General features: G+C 40.9%; 1 protein-coding gene across 3 annotated transcripts in view; it reads left to right on the top strand.

Moving 5' to 3' along the window:
- The window catches only part of PHACTR3 (phosphatase and actin regulator 3), an 87,702-nt gene that overhangs the window by 25,776 nt on the left and 35,638 nt on the right, over window positions 1-26,288 (top strand). For 2 of the 3 annotated variants that reach the window (XM_026862231.1, XM_026862233.1), the window contains exons 2-7: window positions 8,012-8,173; window positions 9,066-9,143; window positions 13,341-13,523; window positions 18,728-18,931; window positions 22,765-23,029; window positions 23,953-24,200. In XM_026862231.1, coding sequence (XP_026718032.1) covers window positions 8,012-8,173; window positions 9,066-9,143; window positions 13,341-13,523; window positions 18,728-18,931; window positions 22,765-23,029; window positions 23,953-24,200 — 1,140 coding nt within the window. The remainder of the gene's footprint in view (window positions 1-8,011; window positions 8,174-9,065; window positions 9,144-13,340; window positions 13,524-18,727; window positions 18,932-22,764; window positions 23,030-23,952; window positions 24,201-26,288) is intronic. The other variant, XM_026862232.1, reaches the window with a different exon arrangement.

Raw genomic sequence — 26,288 nt, 5'->3', positions numbered from 1 at the left:
CAGTCACTGTGTCTGGTTTCTATCTACCTTTCTCTGTAGCTGTTCTGGTTTATGTCATATTTTTGTTGTCTAAGTATTTCTTCTTCCAAATTTCTGCCCGATTTTGTATAGCAGGCTTGGAATATGCACCAGAGACTGTTGACTAATGTGTATTTGTTGCCAACGGCTATAAGGAAAGTGAAAGTGCAAAGCAGCAGGAGTGATAAAGGGAAAAAAAAAAAAAAAAGGTGGATGCTTTTGTGTTTCACAAAGCAAAAAGAATGTTTTCTATCTGCAGTAGTGGCATTGAACAGTGACAGAGCTCCAAAAGAGAGCTGTGTGTTTGAGGGAAGGAGGAAATTATGCATTAAATTACAAGAGCATAAAAGTGCATTGAACATGAGGATTTGACTATTTCTCTAATATACAAGTTTGGGATGGATGTAAAGTGAGAGATGATTTTATGTCTGACAGACACAGACTCCCATAAACAGAAGAAACTCTAAACAGGTCAATTCTGGGGTATGAATCCCAGAAATAAAGCCATGCATAGTTCCCAGTTAGCAAGCATGATGCTCTGACACCAATGACTTCCCCGGGTGTTACACATCTCTCTCTAAATGTAACTTCTGTCAGGGATAAGCTGCAGTGAAATGGATTTGAAGGTGCCTCCTGGAGACAGCACAGGGCGTGTTTCAGTCTGCAGACTCCCCGAGGAAGCTATAAAAAACATCCTTTCAACAGGTTTGCAGCAAGGCTACAGCTAATTAAACAACTGCAGGTGATGAAACACTGGTCCTGCAGTGCAGACAACAGCTCTACTGCGAGTGCATGGTAAACCTAATTCCAGCCATTCCTGCACTTCCTGGGCTTGGCCTCCCTGTGTCCTGCAGAGCAGCATCTCTCCAAGAGGCTTGGGGAAACCGCCCAGTCCTGGGCATTTTTAATGTGTGTGGTACAAAACCCTTTGCAGATGCAGGATGTACAGGGCTTGGTGCAGTCTGGCTCTTGGCCCTCTGCAGAGGCAGTGCTCATTTGACTTTATTTGAATAGATTTTTTGTGAATCTCAGGAGATGCTGCTCTGTCTGCTGCCTGAGCAAGCCCTTGCTGGGTGCGAGGCATGCAAATATCAAATTTTTCCTCTCAAAAGAAGACACTGTACAGGCTCAGGTAACTAAATTAACTGTGATTATACAGCAGTCCTTCATGAGCCTCATTTTCGTACCATTATTTAGTTCTTTCTTATCCAGGTAAAGCATGTTGTAGGTTCCTTTACACAAACACTGGAAAATTTACTCTGTTAATGAATAGCTAATGTCACACTGTGCATTGTAAATCACAGGAAGTGCTATTGGGACTTGACACAATGATCCAAAACCATGAAAGGTTCCTGATTAATTTCTTTGCACCTTGGCTCATATGGTGGTAATGCGGTTAGGTGATATGTCAACTTCCTGAAGGAACATTTTCTGGAAGAAATCACAAATCTCAGGCATATAAAGTGTATTTTTATCTAAGAGATTTAGCTGGAGTTGCCACTTCCCTGCTCTCTTTCCTTCGATAAGTATAATCTGTTTCCCCGTTCATTTCAGCTAAAGCTGGTTTTAAAATCCAAATACTTTGAAGGGAGGCTCAGCATGACAGAATGGAAATAAACTTCCCTGGCAAGCACAGCCCCCTCCTACCACCCACAAATTATGTTTGGGTTTTTTTTTTCCTCCTTCAATTAAAGAAAAATGTTAAATCATAATTTAACATACTAAAGAGCAGTGGAAATTATAGAACAAGAATACATGGCAAACGTTTGCATACGAAGTGAAAATGGAAGCTCAGACTCTGGAGACTGCAAGAAAGGTAGAGGAAAGCACAGTAACTTGCATTTTTGTGCAGGGAAGTATAAAATCAGGATTCATACCAAACAGCTAAAAGAAAGGTGATACAGCCCAAGAGCAGCCTGTGTGCAGTGGAAGCTGAACCTGGAGCTGTTTTGGGTATGGTGCTTATAAAGGGCTCTATTCCCCTTTGTCATTCTGCCATTTATCTTAGTATTTTCAACGTGCCTTCATGTATCTATCTCTGTGAGTCTACAGTCTGCACAAATTTGCTGTGCCAGATTTTCCCCCCAAGGTAACTCGGTGACTGACGTAGTTATCATGTGGATGAACCTGGCCCACTATCCATCTGGTTCCTTATGAGATTAAACTATTGGGTGAGATGAAATCTAAGGGGAGAAATCATGAACATAAAGGATTACAATTCTGGGAGCAGAGTGATAAGAATTCAAGCCATTTTTACCTACACTATTGACCATACAAACCCTAAGAATTTAGATAGATAAATGTCTGAATTTGCACCTCAATCCTGTAATTTTCCTTACTTTGTTTCAATGTTTTTTCTAGTGTAACAAATATGATGTGTCAGAGCAACAGTCTATGTTATGTCAGCAGCTGTGCATCCAAAATTAGCTTACAATTACATTAAATAATGTACTACAGGTACCTTGTCTTTTCTAAATAACTAAACTGTACAGAACAAGGTTTTCTGCTTTACAAAGGATTCTGTATACGTCTTTCCATACCAATATCGAAACACCCACAGCTTCAAATACAAGGTGCTTCAAATTTTAAATAAATTTCAGGTTCATCAAAAGCTTTTTTCTCATTTCTAGTTTTAATTTCTAATTTCTAACAGCCAGTCAAAATTGGAAAAATCTAAATACTCTATGTTCAAAAAGCTGAAATGGAAACTTCAAACTGAAACATTCCACTGCAGTTTTCTTTCAAAGAGACAAGAAAGAGAGCATGTCTGCAGAAATGCAGGTGACAGAAAACATTTTTAGAACAAGGAAGAGCTCCATCACAGGAAACATCTAACTAGTGCAATAAAAAAGCTCTTCAGTTTGAATTCTGCTTCTCTGGAACATGACAGAAGTGTTCAAAGGCTCCCAGACACAAACAATTTACCCCTATCCTGCAGATTCAATCACTGTGATCAGTTCTTCCACTTTTAGGATGCTAAACTAAGGAAAAAGGGGTTTGTTCCTGCTGCTAATTCTCTTTCCCAAAGCTCAGGATAGTCCTTACTCTAAAGCCAAGACAACCTTTCTGCCTTCTTTCCCGTGCAGGTTTCACTAGATAAAAGTACCCTTTGTAGAGAAGTGCTGCTTCTTGGCTAACCTCAGAAATGTCTGGCTTGCATGATTCAGGACTGACCAGTAGTAGACATGAACCCTTTAAAAACTCACCTCTCCCTGTGACATCTTCCTTAACATCCTTTTCAGAGGTAGGCACTAGTTCTAGGCAGCACTGAAAGCTAGTAGTGGTAAAGGCACCTGTATCACAAAAGCCCCAAAGGTCACTGTGATTCCACTCACTGTCTCTACCCTCTGGAGTGGACCAAAGGGAACCTTTTTTTCTTTTTTAACTGTATCTGAGTTGCAAGGACTGATGCAATGACAACAAAGGGGAAAACATGCAGAGCTGCATTACAAACCAGTTCATCAGAACACAGAGCACGCCTGCCTTACAAATTTGCCTGCAGCTCTTGTCTGCTGTGTTATTTTTAAACTGCCTGCAGGTTGCAGATTTTTCAGTGGTCCTTCTCCTACCAGTGTACACAGAGGATTTAGCAAGACACAACTTCCATTACCATGAATTTAAGTTACCAAAATTCCCAGCACATTAAAATTCAGCATCCTTCATCTTCCCATAAACTTCTTGCTGCAATTTGCGTATTCACGAGAGGGCATCCCACGTCTCTTACAGACTCTCTCCATGGCAAGGTCAGGATAACTCGGCTCTGCATTCCTGATATTCCCAACTGCCTGTGGAAGTACATCAGCCTGTGGAGTGCAGCTTGCAGTTGCTATAATCAGCAACCCAAGCATCGAGCTACAGACTCTAGCTCATCATGAAAAACCCAAGAAGATAGACCCAACTGCCTGAACCCAAAGCTCGTTTTCACAACACTGTTATCACTCAGACATGATCGCTTCAGCACCAAAGCATATGCTGTACAAATGAAGGCTACGTGCAGGCATAGGGCACTCATCCATCACACATCCAGGACACAAATTTCACGGTACTCCCAGCAAACCTGCCCCACTTCTCCGGGGGGCTGGAGGGGTTTAGAGTCAGGACTTGACATATGTAAATGAGAGAGCTCTGTGTGCAGAAAAACTTCACAAGCCATGCATAATTCCTATAGAGAAGGGACTAACAGGAAGAGTAGTCTATTTATGTCACCACGATATTTTAAGGAAGAAAGCAGCGGGGCATTTTTCAGAAACACTGATCGTCACAACTGCTGCTGATGTAAACAGACGTCATACCTCATACTTACTATCTGAGGGGTGAGACCCTGCAGCCAAATGTTCTTTGTTGACTGGTTTATTCTGCAGCCCAGAGCACCCATCATGTCAGAAACTCTCCCCTCATCTGATTTGGGATGTTTCAGACATCAAACTATTCACACTCTTGACCACTGCTAGGAGCTCTAGAAATGACCCCAGCTGACACTGTAAGAAGCACTTGCCCAGCTTCATCAGCAGGGGCATAGCTACATTCATTGCTACCCCTTTGGTACACACAGAGCAGATGATGGGTTTCTGTGCCATGGGTTAAGCTTGTACTTGCTTGACCCTGTATAACCACTGTCCCTCATCCTTCTACATTACACAGCTAGTTAAGCTGTTGCTTATTTCTCCCTGCTGACTTGGAGAGTCTTGATTTGGCTCTGGGATGTTTATATTTTGCAGACATCCTCTATATAATTGCATGGCCTGGCCCCAGGCTATCAGGCTCTGGGAGAAATAACCACATTATTCCACAGAACAGTTAGCATAATTAAAATATTGATCGCAGATTAAAAAAATGTGCTGAATATTTCACAGAGTGGTTGGAGACTTGGCAAGTCTTGGCAGCTTGTTGGCTACAGGAACTGGCTGATATTTAGGCGTGCCTTCCCCTTCAGTATTCATTGCTGTACGTGGGAACTGCTTTTTGTGCTGTCAACTTCTTATCTTCCAAGCAGCCAACCCACAACCAAGAAAAACTGAACTGACTGGAAACGAGGAGCTCCAAGGGCTTTCTTGTGATTCTTATTGCCAGTGAGACCATTTCCTTGTTATTTATGACTTCAGGACATCTGTCTTACTGTGTCTCTATCTATTTTTATTTGTGTCCATCTCTCCAAATGCACAGTGTAGGAACTGCATATGGTGAGAATGTACCAGGTGATAAAACCATTTGCTTAAGAACTGTCTGTACCATATGAAAAGCATTAATAAAGTTTAAAAGCCCACAAAAACCTCCACTGAAACATTTGTTTTAGGTACTATACCTTCTGTGACATTTGATTTCTATCTGTATTTCATCTGTAACCAAAGTCTAAGGCATAAAATCCTTACATTTCCACAACCAAGGGGGCAGAAGAAGATGGGAGAAACCCAGTTGACAGGGCTGATAGAAACTACAGAAGCAGTGTTCACTCCAGGGCCCTTAGGAAATTCTTAGTGCCTTTGCAGTGTCTCCCCATTTTTTTTCTTAGGGGCATATCTGGGAAAATAAAGATTGCTACAGACACACAGGTTTGGGTTTGAATGACTTCCTGGTTCTGTCTACATCCCCTACTATCTGGCAAAAAAGGTAGAACGATCTCATGCTACCAGTGTTAAACAAAACATGTGGATGATGCAGACACCTACATCCTGAATGAAATACAGCAAGATCAGTAACTTGCCAAGGTACTGCTTTAAATCAGCTTCTGATTTAATCTTCACTTACATGCTTCAGAAATTCCTGGAATGGTAGGAAGTGTCTGAGCAGCAGTGCAGTCTCACAAGCAGGGCCAGGGATGGTGAGGCTGAGCTATCCTACTCCACTGTAGCTTCCAGGGACAAGGGTCTGATTTACAGTCTGATCTGCAGCGCTTTTGAGATGAGCTAATTTTGTGAACATTTCCATTCCCACTCAAGGGATGTCACAAGAAATGGCCAAATGCTATTTTCTGAGGCTTCTATTACAGCTTTAAAGCAATCATAATAGCAAATTAGCAGACCTACTCTGCCATTTTCCATTCTCCTTGCCATCTCTGTAATCAAGAGCGGCTCTACTTCTTCAAAGCTTATTTCTGCAATACTTCTCATTTTTGAATACGCAATTAGGAAAGGAGTGTGATATCTTGGCACTCCAGCTGTGGTCTGTAGGCTACGGCCCTCCTTCTGTGATGGGCTTATTGCTAGTTTCTGCTCTCAACTTAATATTGACCTCCAAATTGTAAATCATAAGTATCACCTTGGGTAGATGCCATTCTTTCAAAGGCAAAAATATATTTTTGCATACATTTAAAATCTCTTCTAGCTTAAACCCCAAGATAAGCTCTGTGAAAGGAGACAAAAAATGCTCTAAATTCAGTGTATAGAAAGAGAAATTCACTGGGCATGCACGGGGGGTGGGGTGGGGGCAGAATTGTTAGAGCCTGTTCTCTGTTCTGATAGTTCATATGGCCACGTTTTTAGTTGTCTCCACTGAATGATTCATCTCTATTACCAGTATTTTCAAAATTAAATGGAAGAGAAGGAATGTGTTCATTCCCCTGCTGTGTTTAATAATCTTCCAAAAATTGTTTCCTGTTTACTTGGAAATCCCCACCTTCATGCTGTGATTTAAGCATTTTCACCTGTTAACTTAAAAACAGAGCTTAGATGCTGTATAGTTTTTATCTTGCAGTCACATAAAGCGATTTATGATAAATGTTGTTGTTCCAGGGAAAAATTACTTGGAAACATACATATGTTCATAGCTCCACATTGCTCTTTAAATCGTAACCGATTGTTGAAAAAAATTACAAATCGTCATTCAGTTTTTATTCATGGAATGTCTCTGATGACTGATGGCAGCTTCTATTTCAACAATCACTGTCTTGGTGCTCAAATACAAATCTCAGTAAAGACATCAATAACCCCATTTATGGAACTGGGCTACTTTCATGGTACTGGCCAGCACACAACTGTGAATAGTCAGTATGTATTTTTTCATGCAAGACTTGTCTGTAAGCAAAACTTACAGTGTATTTTCAAGACAAAATATTAAAAATACCTAAATTGCTTTTCCAGCTAAAGCATTATCTCTGAATTCCTGTGGCTTGGCTGGACAAAAGGGAAAGAATTTTTCCCTTAGGTTCCTCGAGGAATAAATTTGCACAAGAGTTCTAAGATTTTACTTACGTAGCACATATCAAACAAACTCTTCTTATATAAAAGGTTTGCATTAGCTCACACAAGCTAGTGTGTTCTGTGTTAGCTTATGTGGAAAGAGTTCATTTAAAAAGGCAGCAATATCCTGTGGCCCGAGAACAGAACTGGAAGCTGGGAATTCAGAAGGGACCTGAGCTTTCTCACACTTCCTCTCAGCTTTTCATAAAGGTCTAAATTTTTCTAAATGAACATTACATTTATGTGATTAACTGGAGGCCGCATGGGCCTGGTTTATAGATACGTTAAATTTCTACTGCTGTTATTAAAGCTATTGGGAGCTCTCAGCTCTCCATGTTTCAGGAGGCTGTAATGCAGTTAAACGCAGCCCTCGGGAGGGAGAGTACCACCAGTACCTTGGTGAGTACCAGGCACCGACAGAGGTAGGAAAGAGACGGAATAAAGCATAGGGTGTACAAATTCAGCACACCCCACTCTCTATGGGCCTAACAGCCCTGATTAATGCATGAGGGACAGCAACAGTGGAGATACTGAAGTATTTGGCATCCGGACAGGTACTGTGCAAGACCAGAGTCAAGAAAGCAGCTGGTAGGAAGCACTGGGCTGGCACACTGAGGTTGAATGCCTCTCTGGCTGGTGGCCCTCAGCCTGGCCGCCAGCTCCAGCAATGCAGAGACTTTCTTTCAAAGTCTTGCACTGCTTATCTTGGTGACTAGACTGAATGCTTGTTAGTTGGTGAGCCTCCATTTGTCTCCCCTTTTCAAGTCTATGCTGAAGCTAAATGTCTAACAGCTGGCTTTCCTCTCTTCCCCTCTCAGATGAGATGGAGCAGTCCCCTGCAATGCGTTCTGACTACTTGGTCTCAGGGATTCGAACTCCACCAGTGAGGAGGAACAGCAAACTGGCAACACTGGGCAGGATCTTCAAACCATGGAAGTGGCGGAAAAAGAAAAATGAGAAGCTAAAGCAGACGTCTGCAGGTAGGATGAGAACAAGAGAGTGATGCTGCACAGAGCAAAGCTTAGCTTGGGTGAAATTTGCTTACACAGGAAATGTTAATGGTGTCCTGATCCATACCTAATTCAAAGGTTTCAGAACGTTACAGATTAATAATGTTTAAGGCTAGAAAGGGCCCATACAGGCTGACTACCTATATAATACAATATAGTACATTTAGAAGGAAAGGTCAAAATATGAGTGGAGCACAAGCCTCGACACAGACTGCTTTTCATGGGCTGTCTCTTCTCCAAAATAGGATACATTTATGGCCCCAAGAATCATCACCCCTTTTATTTGGGATGAAGACTATGTAGGTCACAGTAATATTACGAGAAATGACAGGAGGGAACTACAGCCTGTAAAATGCCTTCCCTCAAGCACCGGTCTCTGTGGTGAAGGAGCCCAGCACACAGCATGCTCTCACTAGTCCCCAGGGATGTTCCAGGAGTTCATTAAGGAGACAAACTCACTTGCCTTAAGATAGGACGGTGCAGTTCCCTCTGCTTGCCCCAGTATCTTGTGGAGTGTCAAAGTAAAGGACACCGCTTTTTGAGGCAGCTCCCATGAGCCATATTAAACAGCATGAAGGCTCTAATATCCTCTAATATCCATTACTCTGCACTCAGTATGATCAGAGTGTAGATTAGATCATAAATCCTGGCTCTACCTGTGGGTGATTTTACAGCTGTTTTAACAAAGGAAAAGGCACAAACAGGCTGACCAGTCCATGTTCCCCAAAATGAAATCCCTGCAGTTCTTTCCGAGCACACAGTAGCTGGGACTAGGGGGAATTTCCACATTGCATCTTTCTCACTCCATTATATGAATACTCTGTTGTTAACTGGTGCTGTCTTATGCTGCTATTTCATGCAGTGCTGGAGAAGAAGATGACAGCACGACAAGGTCGGGATGAACTCATTAAGAAAGGCCTTCTGGAGATGATAGAACATGGTAAGTAACAATTCTTCATCTTTTTTATCAGTCTTTTTTAAGACAAAAGGAAACACATAACTTTAAAAGAAGAAACCTAACAAGCAAATTAATAAGAAGAAAAACCTTGAATCCGAACAGAGAGGAAAATTCGGTATCTGAATCAAGTATGTTCTTCTTCAAATTCCTCCCTGCTGCAATCAACCCATGCAGTTTAATTTTTGATGTTTTACCATCTTGAATGCAGCTCCATCTTTGCTTGATTTATACATGGTGCAATCTGATCTTGTATGTATGTTTTATGCAATTGCTCTAAACCTAGCTAAATCCTACTGCCAAGAAAGTCAGCTAAAGCTGGTATAAAGGTATAAATATAACTTATACAGATGCATTCAGCTAACATGTACAACCCATGAATCCAAATCTCATGAAACTATATTAATATGATGTTTTCAGCTGTCTTTCCAGTAAATGAAGTTTGTGACAAACCATATCACCATTCTGCCTGTTTTTCATTCACATGGAAAAGTGAAGCATTTGATAGTGTCATTTTAAAGCTTTCCCGACACAAACCAGGTTCAGCAGTAGTCACTGAAGTGTAAGAAACATGCACAAAGGATTGTGGTTCTGTATATCCCTGCTCCAAAGCCTTGATGGATGTTTAAGGGAGACAGAGATCTGAGTGACTATTCTGCAAGATCAAGTGAGCTCCCAATGTTATGGACAACATCCCACTTGCCATTTCCACCTAAACAGAGATAAAAAAAATAAATCCACCTTTACTCTGAAAAGATTATAGCAGAAAGTACTATCATGAAGAAAGACTGGCCTTTTAAATTTGACCAATCTGATAGATACAAATTACTTTATTTGAAACTAATAATTGCGTTTCCTTGTATAAAACAAATGCCATGCCTATAAATAGCCTGTGGGACAATACTCAGTGATGCTATGCTGGCGTGTAACCGAGCAACAGAAGACTCAGAAAAAGAGCATTTTAAACATTTTTTTTTCATTGCAGTAGAGCAATTTTCATATTATGTTATTTGATATATTTTAATATGAGTTTTACATTCAAGTTAAAAAAATAATCTATGAAACCATCAGTTTATTCTAAAATGAAAGTTTTCAGAAGGCTCATTTTTACTTCCTGTCCATTGAACTCTTTGTGTCTCTCATAATTCTAGATAATCAGTTGCCATATTAACATATTAGCACTATTGGATAGAAAAAGACACCCTATTTCTGTTAGGAGTATGAAGTTTCCCCATAATCCATGAATCTAGAGCTTTGCAAAAGAACAGTAAAATAAAACTTCTGTAGAGCACATTAAAAGGTAATAATAATAGTGAATCAATAAACCTCTTGCATGCATAAAGAACTGCTTGGGAGAAAAACAGATGATCCTAAATTGCAAGATCATGTTAACAAAATTAAATTGGTTTAAGTAAATACCCATCCAGTCCAATGAGGGGTGGTGACAAGCTGTGCTTTTAAAGAGGCAGCTGCCAACAGACTGCTTACCTGTCTGCAAGAAAGTTGCCTAGAATCCCTATAAATGTCAAACAAATATCCAGTACCACCCTGCTGCCCAGAAAGGCAAGAATGGCTAGCAGTCAGTTGAAGGACATCGCAGGCACCTGCAAGTTATTTTTCTTTACTGAGTGTTGTGAATCTCCAGGGTTCTTTTATTATATTATTAGTAGAAGCAGCTTATTAACTGGAATAAAAAATTGACCCAAATAATTCTCAGTAAATGATTAGTGCCCTACTTGGACTGAGCTGAAGCAGCAGCAGTTTCAAGGCTAAGTCCTCATTTATGCAGGAAGTTGTAATTGTTAAAGCAGTAATACTATGCTAAAAGACTACAGTAAATCCTAAAATCCCTCTATTTCATCAGGCTCTACTCCACTTCCAGGGACCTGATTCCTGCTCACTTTCATAAATAGCCCAAACTGGGATGATGCTGTAGTCTGAGAAACCTCCAGATCTGCTTCATGCATTTACAATAGCTGTGTCACACTCCAGTTTCATAGCACAAGGTCTGTCAAGCAGCATTTTGAACTGGACTCTTTGGCTCAGAGCAAACCACAAAGCTAGCGCAGAATCTGCATCAATCTGTGAGCAGCCCAGGGTGAAATTGCACCGTCCTTGCTTTGGTGATGAGTCATCCTAACAGGTTATGTCACCCTTTCTCCTCACACAACCCCAAAACCCAGCCGCCCTGTGCAGTTGCACAGTCTGGGCCCCTTCTCTTCTTCTCTCCAGCTCCGCTCACCCAGACCAAATGCCAACCTGACCCATGGAAACTCCTGAACCTGAAATACAGCTTCACTCTAGGGAACCAACTTCCACTCCGTAAGAGGTTATAGGGTGCAGGGCCTGGCATACAGTGGGATTCATTCCCAACAAAATTACAGCCCTACTTCTTCTACTACTTTACAATACTCAAGACTCTGCTGCTTTCCTTACCAGTGGGTCTAAGGTCTGTGCTTTCTCCTGTCCCTGGATGGTCTCTAAAATATGGTGTTGGGACCCACTGCCAATCAAAGCAGCATACCCACATTGATCTAAGCATAAGCTGATCATTTCTGACCAGGAACATCGCTGTTGTGAGTCTCAGACACTCCTCAACAGAAGTTCTTCAACAGGGCTGTCTTCTGCTTGTCGTTACTTCATTAGTCATTACACTTTCCATTGGCTGGGATCTGAAGGAACTCATCTCTGACTGCAGTTTCATTGTGGCACAGCTGTCAGCAGCTTGCCTTTCCACGGGATGTGAGGAATGTGCAAAGCAGAGTTACCTTGAATACATTTAGGGAGCTTCCCCTGATATTCTCCCCATTGTGAGCACAAAATTGATCAGATGTAGCCGTACTTACAGCAGTGAGAGATAAGGGCTGCCTGTCAAATAATGCAGGCAGCTGTTAATACACCGATGATTATGTATAGGCTGGATTCACAATGAGCTGAAATGTAGGCAATGAACTTTTTCCCCCTCCCCTTCCCTGTATCATAGCAACTGTGCTACTGCAAGGGCTATTTTAAGAACAGTAACTTTTCACCAAACGTGATTATGAGGCAGACTGAGTGAGCTCAGCGTACAAAAATACTGCATCCCTTCCGCAGCATCTCTAGGCCAAAATCTGATACCCTTACCCAAAAGCACAATAAATTACACTGCAGATTGACCAAATAGTATTAAATAGGGGTAGCCATGAATGCCAGCTATTTTAAATCAATGTTCAAGAAACTTGTCATGATATCATTGCAAGAAAACATATCCCTGTCAGGAGCTTCCAGAAAGGAGTGTCTAGGGCCGAGAAATACAAGTTAGGAGGTCAGAGGTGGACAGCAGCAGAGATGTCCATCAGCATGGAGCACTGACTAGAGTGGAAAGTAATTGCTTTCTTTGGTTTGCAGCAGTGATATAGATCTTGTAAATTCTGAGACAGTCGTGAAGTAAAAGGATAGTTTGTATTCCGAGGACTCTTGCCTGAATAGGAGAATACTAGAAAAGCTTCAGTCATCAAGATGCGTACAGCTGCAGGGATCACTGGCACAGAAATCTTTCAGAGTAAGCAAAGGGAGCAGTATCTAGGTCTGCATGAAGAGGGATTTGAATTTCTGATCAGCTCAATCACACAGGACATGCTTTTCAAAGCTGAGTAACTAAAACTATGCTCAAAACCTACAGCTTGGTAGGGAATATTAGCAGCTTTGTCTTCGGTAAGGCCTCGGCATTACTGCTGGGGCAGCTGGATGGCAGCGTGTCATGCACGGAGCCTGACACAACTCAGACATGTCAGACCAACCTGTGAATGTGCTGCACAATGAGCTCTGCTCGTGCAAGGAATTGCCTTCTCCCAGAGAGCTCAAATTTCCCATACTTGTGCTCATCTCCTACATAGCAGATGCCTCCAGAGTACAGTGGCCTTCCTGTACATGCACAATGGCCATTTGTCCAGGCTGCTGGCTGCTCACAGAAGAAGGTGCCCCCTGAGAAATCTGGGTGGATATTAGTATCTTGATACGCTGGTGTCCACAAGTTTTACCTTACAGATGCTTAACACTGTTAGAGATCAGGTGCTGATCTAAGGCAAATCTCAGTCCCCTGAGCACTACCAGTTTGAGACTCACTCTTCTCAAGACAGCAGCAGGGAGTTTCAGGTTTCACTGCTCATGGTTTAATTAAGATTAAGTCATTTGCTCTTTTAGATACTGAAGGCAAAGCCTGCACTGGTGATGATGCCACGAGAGCAACGCAGAGTGACCCTCCAGCTCCTGTGTGCCAGGCGCTTGCCTCAGAAGAGTTGCAGCAAGAGAGTACAATAGCAGCCACAACGAATGTGACCTCGTTTGGTGAGGAGCTGCATTTGGATGAGCTGAAAGAAGATGCAGGTATCGGATGCAAAATTTTTTCAAAAAACTGTAAAATGTTAAAAAAAAATAATTTCTGCTAATCTATTTTATAAGGAGTCAAATATATCAGTGCATTAAAGGGTCAAACACCTTGTTCAGCTTAGCCCATACTAGGTTAGCAATCGGTACTTAAACCCAGTGATTTTTGAGACTGCTACCAAACTGAGGGACCACACAAAGCTTGGCATAATGGGATTAGTTGGATTATGAGACGATTCAGTTTTGGCATGGTGCCCCTTTGGTATTAGCAGTGACTGCTGTGAAGATGAAACACGCTTCTGAAAAGCATTTCTTAAACTTCTGTGCCAAGCCTGAAATTGTTTGTCCTGGCTCCGGAGAACAATGTCAATACACAGCCCACACTGTCCATATCATCACCCTGTCTACAATATGCTGCAAATACAAGTGAAGTTCAATACCAGGAACACAGATAAGCTAAACCAGGCTCCTTTCATGCAACCATGCTCCAGCAGAACTCATCATTGACAGCAGTTCGTGGGACCAGAGCAGCCAGGCACAACCCATCAGCAGGAGGGTTTCCATTTACTTCCTGATAACCAAGAAACGCAAAGCTGCAGAGATAATGCTTTATCCTAGTTTGTGAGGAGTGCCATGTAGTGAGTGATTACAGATCTTCCTGCCCTCTGGTCAATCTTTACACCTTCTCCATCTGCCCTAGTTATCTTTTGTTCCCCTTCCCACCGTGTCATGCCCTGCTTTCTCTGGGGTCCCAGACCCTGGCCACTTTCAGCGAGCCCACCCCTACCTGCTGTGATTTGCTGAGCAATGCTGTCTGCTTATGCCCTCAACCTGCTTCAGCAGCTCAGAAGGGAAATAATTCTCTGAAGCATTTTCCACTTCTTTGCTTTATCCTTTCCCACTTCCTTTTCCTCTGGTCCTTTCCATCCCCATGACTCATGCGATTTTGTTCCCAAAACAGCAAAAGTTTTGCTTTTATATAACATTGCTCTTCTGGTCCATTTGTAGCTCCACTCCACTCTTAATTGCTTTGACAACGGAAACTATTCTGTCTCCCTAAAAGTATCTCTCCTCATGTTTGCTCATCACAAGGATTTTTTTTGTAAGCTTAACAATACCTTTCCATCACCCATCACCTTCTTCATTTCAACTACATGTGTTATTTCATCAAGAAATATACCAAAGCACTGTATGTGGGCTTCTAAAGATTTATCCACTCTCTTTTTTGTCTCTCAAAATAGAGACACAATAGAGAATTGGACATAGACAGCCTCTATTAATACATGCCCTTAATGCTGTTTTCCTTTCTCTTCAAACTACATTTATGGCTGTGTTTCATTTTGTATCGCCCTAAGAATTGATTGAGGCAAAACCATTCATCTCCCCGTTCTTAGAACAACCAGATTAAGATCTTTACCAGAATCCTTCAGGTCTTTTTTTACTCTTTTCTAGAGCATTTCATTACATATTGCTAAGGAAATTTATCTCTGAACTTCTAATTCTTATCATTGGGACAGGCTATCCTGGAAAGATGGTACTAATATCATGTATTTAACCTTATGGCTCCGCAAAACCTAGTACTATGATTTAAAATTTACCTTACACTGCATTCAAAATTGTGTATTGAGCCTTTCAAAATCATCCCATTTCTTCTGTCTCTTTCTCTAATCCTAGTTCCTTTTATTGTGTCCCTGGCACTACGTTTTCTCTCTTCTGTATTTCTTTTCCTCCATTTTTTGAGGTATCATTTCTCCAGGTTCCAAAAAGTAACAGTGGGATTACCTTCTCCCGTCTCCCTGGTTTGCAAGACTCCACTCCTATTTGTTGGAAATCTTCCTACCTCTTTCAGCAGTGGCCCCTGGCTTTTAAAATAATTATTGTCAATCTAGTCTTTATGTGCTAATTTATCCCTGTCTGTGCATTCTAGCATTCCTGTCTCTAGTGAATCCGCCTTAAGGAATTCATTGGGTGGGAAAGCTCTTCAAAACTGTCAGTGTATTGCTAAGTTTATTATAATGTTGAGTTTATTATAACATTTGTCCTTGGGCTCAATCCAGGCCCAGTGCAGTAGGTGTCTTTCCACAAATTCATATGAATATTTGACCAGCTAGGGACAACATGAATATATTTGCTTTATACTCAATATGTTGTATTTTATCCTGAGGATGTGGGATGAAGGCCTGGGAGGAGGAGAGGAGGAAACAAAAGGAAATATTTGTAGACTTCATGTTTGGTTAATACACATAAAAAGAACAGGCTAGGCAAACAGAAAGCAGTTTTTCCCACCTACCCTAGCCAGCAGGCTCAGGGGCAGGATTTTTACCTGGTGGTGAGATGGTATTTTGACTTGCATTCCATGATAATTCGCTACTCCAGCAAGGAGCCTAGTGTTGAGGACTCAGAATATTTTCAGCAGGATAATATTCACTCTGCAGTATGAAAACTGTTAATAAGTTTGTGCACTCAAGACTGTGGTCTGCCTTCAGACTGAATCAAACGTGTGCTGCTGTTACCAGAAACAACCACGGAAAAAAACCCAGAAGAAAACTGTTCTTTGCAGGGAAAGTAAAATGGCCATTCTTTAGACAACAGTGTGCAATGCCAGATTGTTTTTGTGATACCACTCTCAGAACAGGATGGAGTTCAGAAACAAAATGATCTGTTTGACTGAGGCCGAATCTGTTTTGGATCCACCTTCACTATAGGAAAAGTCTCACTATGGCTGCTCCTCTGCATTTGTGTCAGCACTTCATGTCCCAGGGAGGTCTACTGATTTCAGTGAAGTCACTGCCAGAAGAAAGTATCACTTCACTCAGGGGAATGCACTCAAATCTGACTAATTTTTCCATCAAGCTACTAACATCTACTGGAGCTCTTGATCTTTCTGTAATGTAACCCATTAGTGACTTTATTTTTCTCTTCCTCTATTCCACAGTTTGTTTTCTATGCAGTAGGCACAAAAACCTGAAGTGATGTCAGCCTGGAACAAAGCATTTCCCTGGAAGTATATTTAAAAGAAAATTATTTCCTTGTATAATTCAGGCAACTATCACATAGAGCAGCTTTCCTATAAAGCCAGATTTCACAAGAATTCCTGTTAATGATGCATATTCATTCTATTTTCCTGTCTTTTTGAATGATAAATATCCCTCCTCTTCTAGGCACTCTCATTAATCTGTTTGTCAACAAATTCAATGCTATTATCTTGCCAATGCTATTGTTTCCAACTGCCTAAGTGCTCTGGTGCCCCCCGCTGCACTCTGAATGCGAGGATGCTGAATGTTCATTAATACAAAGTTTGTACTCCAAACAAGACATAAAACTGAACCAAGAAAAGAATTGTGACGTGGCAGCTGTGGGTGCCCACTGCTGTGAGGTTTTAGAAGATGCCCTAGAATGGTTTGGAGGGAAAAGCACTTGGTTTAGACAATCCAGAATGCTAAAAGGAGGGGGATTTGCTCTTTAACCAGCTCAGGGAGTTTGAACATCTCATGTTCTGCTCTGGTGAGACCCCACCTGGAGTACTGTGTCCAGCTCTGGAGTCCTCAGCACAGAAAAGACATGGACCTGTTGGAACAGGTCCAGAGGAGAAACACAGAAATGATCAGAGGGATGGAACATCTTTCCTATAAGGACAGGCTGAGAAAGTTGGGGGTTGTTCAGCGTGGAGAAGAGAAGGCTCCGGCGAGACGTTACTGCAGCCTTTCAGTACTTAAAGGGGGCTACAGGAAAGATGGGGACAAACATTTTAGCAGGGTCTGTTGCAATAGGACAAGGGGTAATGGTTTTGAACTAAAAGAGAGTAGACTCAGACTAGATATAAGGATGAAATTTTTTATAATGAGGGTGGTGAAACACTTGTAGATCCCTGGAAACATTCAAGGCCAGGCTGGGCAGTGTTCTGAGCAACCTGATCTGGTTGAAGATGTCCCTGCTTAGTGCAGGATGGGTTGGACTAGATGACCTTTAAAGGTCCCTTCCAACCCAAACTATTCTATGATTCCGTGCTGAGGAAAGTCTTTAACACTGATTTCTCCATTAGGATGACTGCTTCACCTGCTAGGGTAGGAAAAATAACCCTCATGGCCACTACTGAGCCCACAGTGGCTGGAAATGCAGTTTGGAGAGAGCCTGGCTGTGGCCCTGGATCAGTCAGTCTCAAGCATCTCTGTGTGTCCCCATTTATGCCAAGGCAGAGATCAGGACATGTAACAGAGCATGAAAGTCAGACAGTGAGGCACTGTGTGAGTTTAGGCACTGCCAGAGTCAGCTGGCATCTGAGCATGATTCAGGGATGTTAATTTTGGACTTCATCACTGAAATTCCACCTATGTCCTGCTTCAGCTTCATGCCTTTCTGGATCTATTCCCCTGTGCCCTCATCAGAGCCAGGTCAATTTGATGAACTGCTCAGTGAGTCAGCCTGCACTAACTTTAAGAGCTAAGTTCTTTTACTGTCTTTCAGGGGACAATCCTGAAATAAGTACTGCTTCACCATCTCAAATTAAGGCTTTAGTGACTAAGGTTTTAAGTACTTCACTGATTCTCTGTTCCAAACTAGCTGCTGAGATCCAATGGCAAATCTTTTTTATGACAGGCTTTTCTCAGTTATCAACTTTAACCTCAGGAAAGACTCAACAGTTCTGGAGTCAGGTACAGTAAGAGAAGGCTTGAGATGCAAGTTGAAGACATGTAAGAAATAAGATAAAGTATAAATCATGAAAATAAATGTGTACAGCAAACAACTGGGAAGTCAGGTTTGATACTCTTTGCCCTCTGGCTGTGTGTTCCTAGCACAGAAGAGTACTCACACAGTAACTGTGCCACCACAGCTACATGCTGTAAGAAAACTCATTGCAGTTCTCAAAAGTTGCTTTGCCTTGCTGTCTTCATTATTAAAAAAAAAACCAAACCAACCAACAAAAAAAAAACCTCAACAGAAAGGGAAAAAGGCTTTAGGGAAGTAAGAGAAGCTCGTCAGGTTTCTCAGGAACATCAAAACTAAAATTTCTTCAATATCCTCATCTGTTTTCTTTACCTGCCTTGGCTGGTTGGCTATTACACACAATAATTATTTTCACTATGGAAAAGAAGTGCTTCTAGCTGTGTGCCATGTGTTCTGTTTTTCTGAACATTCCTGGCATTGTCCCCTGGCCTATCATTATTAACTTCATGTTCCATTAATTTTACTCATCTTCCTACTAGCCAAGAAACCTTCAGCACCCACGGAAGAATTAGAAGATGCCAGCCTGCCAGCATCTGAAGACAGTCCACAAGCCTTACTTGTATCTGAATCCACAGATTCCCCCCAGAAACAGACAGAAAGAAACCCAGCACAGCTTCCCAGCCCTCCGTTGCTCCCAGCTCCACCACCCAAGGCAATCTCCAAAATCACAAAGAGCATAACAGGTCAGTCATTACTGATCAGTAAAGACTTCCCCATCCTTTATGTGTTGTTCGCCTACACAGCACAGTGTATATTTTTTTTTTCTTACATCCTTTTTTAAGCCTATTGCCACAAACTGCTGTGAGTCAGGCTAGTTATCCTGAGTGAACAGAATGCTAATGATTTCCATGAACTGAGGTGTCCGGTTGCCTGATAGCACTGCACTAATCTTTGTACTTCATATATTTGTCTGAATCTTTCAGGGGATTATTTGTTGCGAGTTTATTGCACTAAACACATGTAAAACAAATCAAACCAACTGCAAACATCTGCTGAATCAGATGCTCCTATCGATATGCCATAAAGCACAAAGAAGATTTAAATGTTTTCATTACCTGGACTCCCGCTGGATAACAGTACAACGGCCAAAATGAAGTTCAAGTCAATAGGTTCTGTAGAGGTCGCTGTCTGAACAGTTTGCTCTCTAGGGTGGGTTTAAACTAGAGCTATGAAATCTGGTCTAGTTACACAGAACACACATAAGTGATACACCTGGCTCTCACAAAGCAATCCTCTGTGCCAGACTTCATTTAATGTTTCAAGAGCAATTCCTCTGGGCCTGATTTTCTAATGTATTGCCAATGTTGTTACATTTTCCAACATTTTGGCACCGCAGAAAGGGTGTTAAAGTGAATATGATTTCAGTTTGTTCCAATTTTAGGGCCCCTACATATGGTAAAAGCAGTTAAAAGGGCCTTATTGCAAATTAGAATCAAGTCCTGACATCTAAATGTCAGACCTGTTGGATATTTAGACTTTTAAATGACAGCCATTAGCTCAGTCCTGATTTGCATCCACACTCATCTACTGGCACAATGAGTAGGGATTCAGTCACCAGGAAGCAAAATATCAGAGGGGCATTGTGATCTGACCAGTGGGGTGCATAGACAATATTGAGGTTTTCAGTCTTTTTGAGGAAAATTACAAGTATTTGTTTCCCATGAAAAATATCCATATTTCGTCCATACTTAAAAGCCATAAGAGTTTAAGTGGGAGCTGGATTCAAAATAGTATCACAGTGCTCCTTAGGAGCTGTGGTCCAGATTGCTTCAACATTCTGTGCTATAGGTCAGGCTTTAGCCTGCCCCTTCCACCTTGCAACACGAACAGGCACAACCAGGACACCCCTTTGACTTTGCTCAGCTGAGAAAGCAGCCATGCTCTGCTTGGGACGTAGGCTATTTGGAAAACCTGACCCATAGAGGGTAACGAGATTACAGCTCCACCAGGCACTTCACAGCATTCTGAGTCTAAATATTTTGCTGCTTAACCAAATTTATTCCTGTAACATCTAATATATTCTGAGTTTTGGTATTTCTTTCTCATCTAAATTTTCCACAAAGAACAACTCTTCGCTCTCAATTACTGCAATAACTATAGACACTTTTTCAAGAGTAATTATACATTTGTTTATTTTTGTGTGGATGTGAAAGCAGTGGTAAGTTAAGACTAAACAAATACTGTCAATGAGTGTAAGGGAATACAAATATATGGGGAGAGAGAAAGAACAATTATGAAAGAAAAGGAAGATGAAGAGGTTGAAAAGCTCTTTTGTGTTTAGTTTTCCGCCCCTTAACAATGTTAGAGATGCTTTTAGCAGAGGAGTGAGGAGTAAGCCAAGCACCAATTAATCACAGAGAGAGGGGGAACAAGGCGAGATGCCAAGACATCACTTTGCAAGATTATTCACTAAACAGCTGTCATTAGGACAAATAAGGTATGATCTAAGGGAACTCTCAACTCTCAATATTGGCCCAAGCTGCAATGAGGGCAAAATTGGCCCTTGACCTGTTCCAGGAACAAGCAGGAATAAAGATAAAACAAAGTCTCCTCCCTTCCTGCTTTAGGGTTGAGCTGAACCCAGGATTCTTGCTGTGAGAAAACATGGAAACCCTCTCTCACTGTGAAGTGGTATAAAGTGACTTAAGAAGTGGGTTTTTTCATCTTAGGCCATGATTTAATGGGCAATGATTGATCATAGAAGTAGCACATAATCAAAATGCCCTTGAGTGCCAAAAAATCGTATTTGCTTAGCAGAGGTTGGCTGTCTCCTGGCTGCAGCAACCACCATGATCGGTGCAGGAGGAGCTCAGGGGTGAGAAGCTGTCTCATTGCCAAGACATTGCACGTTGGGCACCTAGACACTTGAAGAAATGCCCTTGTGCTTTCAGACCTTTCAGATTTTAAATAGATTAACTTTTAGACTAGTTTGACCCCTGTCTTCTAGATGCACAGAGGTGAATGAAGCTCTGGACATTGATTAGGGTTTTGGGTTGGAGGGAGAGAAATGTGCAAAAATACCTTCCAAAAATGAAAAAAATGACGTTAGATCTTTCTTAGAATGAGAAGATTTTATTGTGGATACAACTCTCCTCATTGAAGGATGCTCTCCTCACCCCTCAATTGTGAAAAAGAGACCAGGCTTAGTGTTGTGACTCTCAAATTTTTGATGTTTGGTTTCAGTTATAGCTACCGGAGTTCTTCTTCCTACTTGTGCTTTTGCTGTTGTCCACAGTAATTCTGTCCTCCAACCTCCAGATGCCCAGCTCTGTTTCAGCACTACCCTTACAGAGCTGTACCAGATTTCCAGCAGTGAACTTAAGAAAAGGCATGTAGTTGGTAACTATTACGCAGCATGCTAGGTCTGAGAGGAAATATTTAATAACCAAAGTTAATATTCAAACCTACTCCAGTCTTCTAGCAGGCTACCCGGCTAATAGGAACCAAGTCCTTTTTACATGGGTACTTCAGTACAATAATTCTGGCCTGAGCAGAATTGTTTCTCTGCTATGTTTTATCTCAAGAGTAAGTGAAAAAAGTAAAAATGATCTGTGAAAACAAGTTTGTACAAAAGCTGTACAAGCTGGGTCAGTTTAAATTCCTGTTTAAAACACTAGGTGGCAACAAGAGAAAAGAAATACTCTTGTACGATGAAGTCGTATTGCCTTTTTACACCCACTGAGCTATTGGTGTAAACAACACTATATGCCAGAGGCTTGGGACAGAGATATAAGGGAAAGGGAAAAGGGGAAGAGAACCGCAGAACAGAAAAACTAATCAGCATCTTTTTTGAGCCAGATGTCCAGTTATCTTGGGGAGTGTGAAACTATCAAATTAACAACAAGGGAAGTGTCCACTGTGTTCTGGACTCAGGTGCTAGAGAAATTTGTATATCAAAGTTTAATTTCATACAAAATGCTTACATTACATAAAAAGTACCTGGATCGGGGGGGGGAAAAAAAAAAAAAGAATAAATTGCTCCACCCTTCTTTTTTCTTCTTAGTGCTCAATACCACATCTTTCATTTGGATTTAATTTGGCAAGTTTTGTTATGGGAACATTATCCTCATATTATAATGATTTTGGCGTTTCCTCAACTGGCATATGAAAGACAGAGGTCTAAAGCTGTGAAGCAATCACAGAGGAACAGATAATAGACACTGGTACATTTTGTCCTGATTGAGAACCACAGTGCATAAATTTTAATATGGTCTGCCAGAGTCCAGCAGAGAAAGTGCTAGATTGGACAGCCACCGCAGTACGAGCCATTGGTGGTTAGGGGGAAAGGAGATTCTGATACTCCTGGGAGGGGAAGAGGGGAAATAGGCATCTATTTTCTACTTCAAATATCTAGACCTGTGTAGTATGAACCTTTTGAATTTAGATATTCATCTTAACCAGCTACCTCCTAGCATCACCATTTTCTTCTGTTCAACACAATTAATTTCAGTGCAGACTCTGTGTGTAAAAGAATAAGAAGCATTGAACAACATCTCACCCATTTGTGTTTTGACAGCAGGAAGTGAAATAGATGACCCAGCCATGAAATCTCCTCCTTCCACCATCCTGAAGAATTATGTCATTGTTGGTTCCTCCCAAATCTCAGGACAAGCTGCCCTCTTCCATTCCTCTGGCCAGAAAAGTTCAGATCCCCATGTCAGAGGACAGGTAACAACGCCAACCGGTTCCCCTCACCTGGCTGCTGTCCACCTGCCTTTACCTCCCAGCAGAGTCATTGAAGAACTCCACAGGGCTCTGGCCACCAAACACCGGCAGGACAGGTACTTTAGCTGTAGCGGTGCATGAGGAGAGTCATTCCACTAAATGTTCCTATCCTGTTATTAACATTTTATTTACTCTTGAACAGCCACCTCTGGTTAGAGCGCTTAATTTGGCAGTTACTTCAAAGTATGTTCTTCCTTTATAAGGAGACTATTGTGACATGGAAGTAGGTTTTCAAAGGGGTAGAATCATTTGATAATCCTTGACCTATTGCAGAAGAAAATCTCCCTACAAGATACCAAGTTAGAGTAGCTAAGGCATATCCTGCTCTAAATATCAGTACTCTACATATGAGAAATGCTACTATTTCAGATCTGTCTCTTGGCTTATACATGAGCATATACGGTATCCATTTTTAAGACAAATGCTTGTGTGGGAGTACACTGGGTACTTCGTCTGGTTTTCATTATGAGCCCTCCCATGTATTAGAGGAGGACAGAGATAACCTTTTCCATCATAGAGCTTTGGAGTTAAGTTGGTAACATTTCTCAATTCCATAACAGCTGTTGTCATGGGGAATAGATTCATATGATATTATTTCCAGGCACTGTTAAACCTTTGTCGTAATCATAAAATATCAGAATGGTAATATTTCATGCCATGTATGTTTTACATTAGAAGGACGTGCTGTGTGGTTTTTTTTTAATCAGTACAGTATAGAATGTGGCTATATATCAAAGAAATACATTAGTCATTGTCCTTCTGGACCTTATTTTTATGACAGAGATAGGAAAGCTGATCCACGTTAGCCATTCTCAACACAGTCTTGAAAATGCCATCCCATGTTGTCCCATGTTGAACTCTCTGCCCTGGCGTTTACAAGCTACAAGAGATTTTGCTCATTTTCATATAACAATAAGTTCCTACTGTGGCAATAAATCAGTCTTTTGTAAAATCTGGGCTGTGCACCTTCCACCGACAGCTTCCATGGAAGAGAAAGCAAAGGCTCTCCAAAAAAAAGAGTGGATGTCCGTCCATCCAGAACATCCAGCATTGAGCGCAACAAAGAAAAGGAGAACTCACTGAGTTACAGCAGTGATTCAGAAAATAAGCGTAACTCAGTTAAAGAGTCGGATGAGAACAAAGAAAACATGATCATGAACTCAGAGCTCAAGGAAGACTCTGTTTTTTATCAGGATGAGGAAGTTTTGAATGACTCCATTATTTCTGGTAAGGAAAGACACTTATTATATTATAAAGCTATACTAATGTAGCCTAACGGAATGCTCTAAACAAGGTAGCATGCAACAGAAAACACTGAGCAGCATAAATTCCTCTATTGTCACATCAAGTTTTTCAAGGAACCCTGGTGAAAAGCTAAAGTTAAAATTTGAGTCATAGTGATTGTGGTCATGTTACTCTTGGTAGGTACTGCATACTAAGATGACGTTTAGAGTTATATGATAAGTCAATGTATCAGTATGCTTCACCCTTTCAGTTACTTACGTGCCCTTTATACCGTGATATATGAATGGCAGCGCTTGCAGACACATATCACTGTCAGTAGGCAAAGCCTTCTGTATATCTGGTGCCAGTGCTGTGGATGTTTTGGAAGCATCCCATTTTAGGACTGTTATTCCAGTGCAGTGATGGTATAGTGAAAAGTGGAAAAGGCCAATGAGTCTAGGAAGGACAAACATACAGAAAATATCTTGAAGAAGAAAGTTGCTTTCCATTTGGCCCATTTTGCCCTTTCTTGAGACATACGGGGAATGCATTGTATAATCCTGAGCCATTATTTAAGTGGGCTTTGGCAAAATAATCAGCTCTCATTAGAAAATTTATTTTTCATTCAAGCTTTTAATGTTTTCCATGTCAGCAAGACGAAGATTCAGTCTGAAATGAATCCTTCAATCTCTTCATCGATGCATTAAAAGAAGTCAGGCAGAGAAAAATTCATCAAAAAATAATTGTTATAACAGATGAAGGATGAATTTTAAAAGGTGCCTATTAGAATGTATGAGCCAGCAGACAGGACACGAGTTCTGCTCCTGTGTCTTAAAGACACCTAGTAACAGAAGAGACTACTGAGACAGGATAAAAGAGAATCCCTTGCATAATTGCTGTGCATTTAAGGAATACCTAAAAAATAAAAATCAACTTTTAAGTTATCTATTTTTTTTTTACTCTGTGTTGTATAAAAGTGGTCTCCTTTAGTATAAATTCTAAGAGCTAGAGGCAGCCAGGCAAAAAAATTTTATCCCCTACAAGTAAAACCAAATCTGAATCTTTTACTGTTGAAGATTAATACTGTATATATTTAAAAAAATAATTATACACTGTCTGTGAAGACGGAAATTATGATGATAGAAGGACACTATTGTACAAATTTCAGTGATATCTAGAAGCAGCTCTTGGCTTTGTTAGAGTTCTGAAAATTTTCTGCTTACTACAGTTGAACAGTTGTTGTATTTGTGATGGCTTAAGAATCATTTAAACGCAGCAAGTTTTAAAGGGCAACATTAGGCCAGCTGAGACGGTGAGAAAACCAGACCGCTTTCAGAGATATTTTGGCCTTATTGTATCTGCAACGATCTGCTGCTAAGCACAGAAGATATTGAAAGATGCCATTTGAAATACTGGCTATACAGTATGAAATAAAAATAAATGAGATTGAATAGAAAGCTTTTTCTCCTTAACTATATAATTGATTTAAGAAAATACTATGTGTATGTATAAATCTTACGTCACACAACGTCTTATGTACTAGGCATGATTGGTCATGTATTATGACTGGGTAGGGTATGCCTGCTAGAAATTTAGAAAAATAATATTGGATAGTAGAAAAATTATTAAATACATTTTTGAATAATATGTGAGTACTACAAAGATGTAAAAGCTTCATGACAAGGCTTATAGGACTATTTGGTAAATATAATGAGGTGGGGCTGATACATTCTTGAATGTTTTAGTAAGATTAATGGCCCAAATTTAAAATGTCAAGGGCCAGAACTACACACAGGCTTGCTTCCCCTGTTCTCATGATAGTGTCCTAGTAATAGAAATGCGTATCTAGACAGCCAGCTAGATACCTTACCTGAAAGACTGAAAACTCATGGTTTTTATGAAATTAGGTAATGTGATGATTATATACAGATTAGTATTTACCTACAGATGTAAACCAAGGGCAAAGAGAGCAAACAAAGATGGTTTATCATTGGATAAAGAGGCCCCAGATATGACGGCAACCCCCTTTTCCATGCAAAACACTTTCCAACTTTAACAAAAATAATTTTTGGGAAGACTTTTCTTTGTAGC

The sequence above is a fragment of the Athene cunicularia genome (genome assembly GCF_003259725.1).
Source record: "Athene cunicularia isolate RWA chromosome 20 unlocalized genomic scaffold, athCun1 chr20_part1, whole genome shotgun sequence".
Taxonomy (NCBI): domain Eukaryota; kingdom Metazoa; phylum Chordata; class Aves; order Strigiformes; family Strigidae; genus Athene; species Athene cunicularia.
The sequence above is the reverse complement of the archived record's forward strand: the minus strand, read 5'-3'. Positions and strand labels throughout refer to the sequence as shown.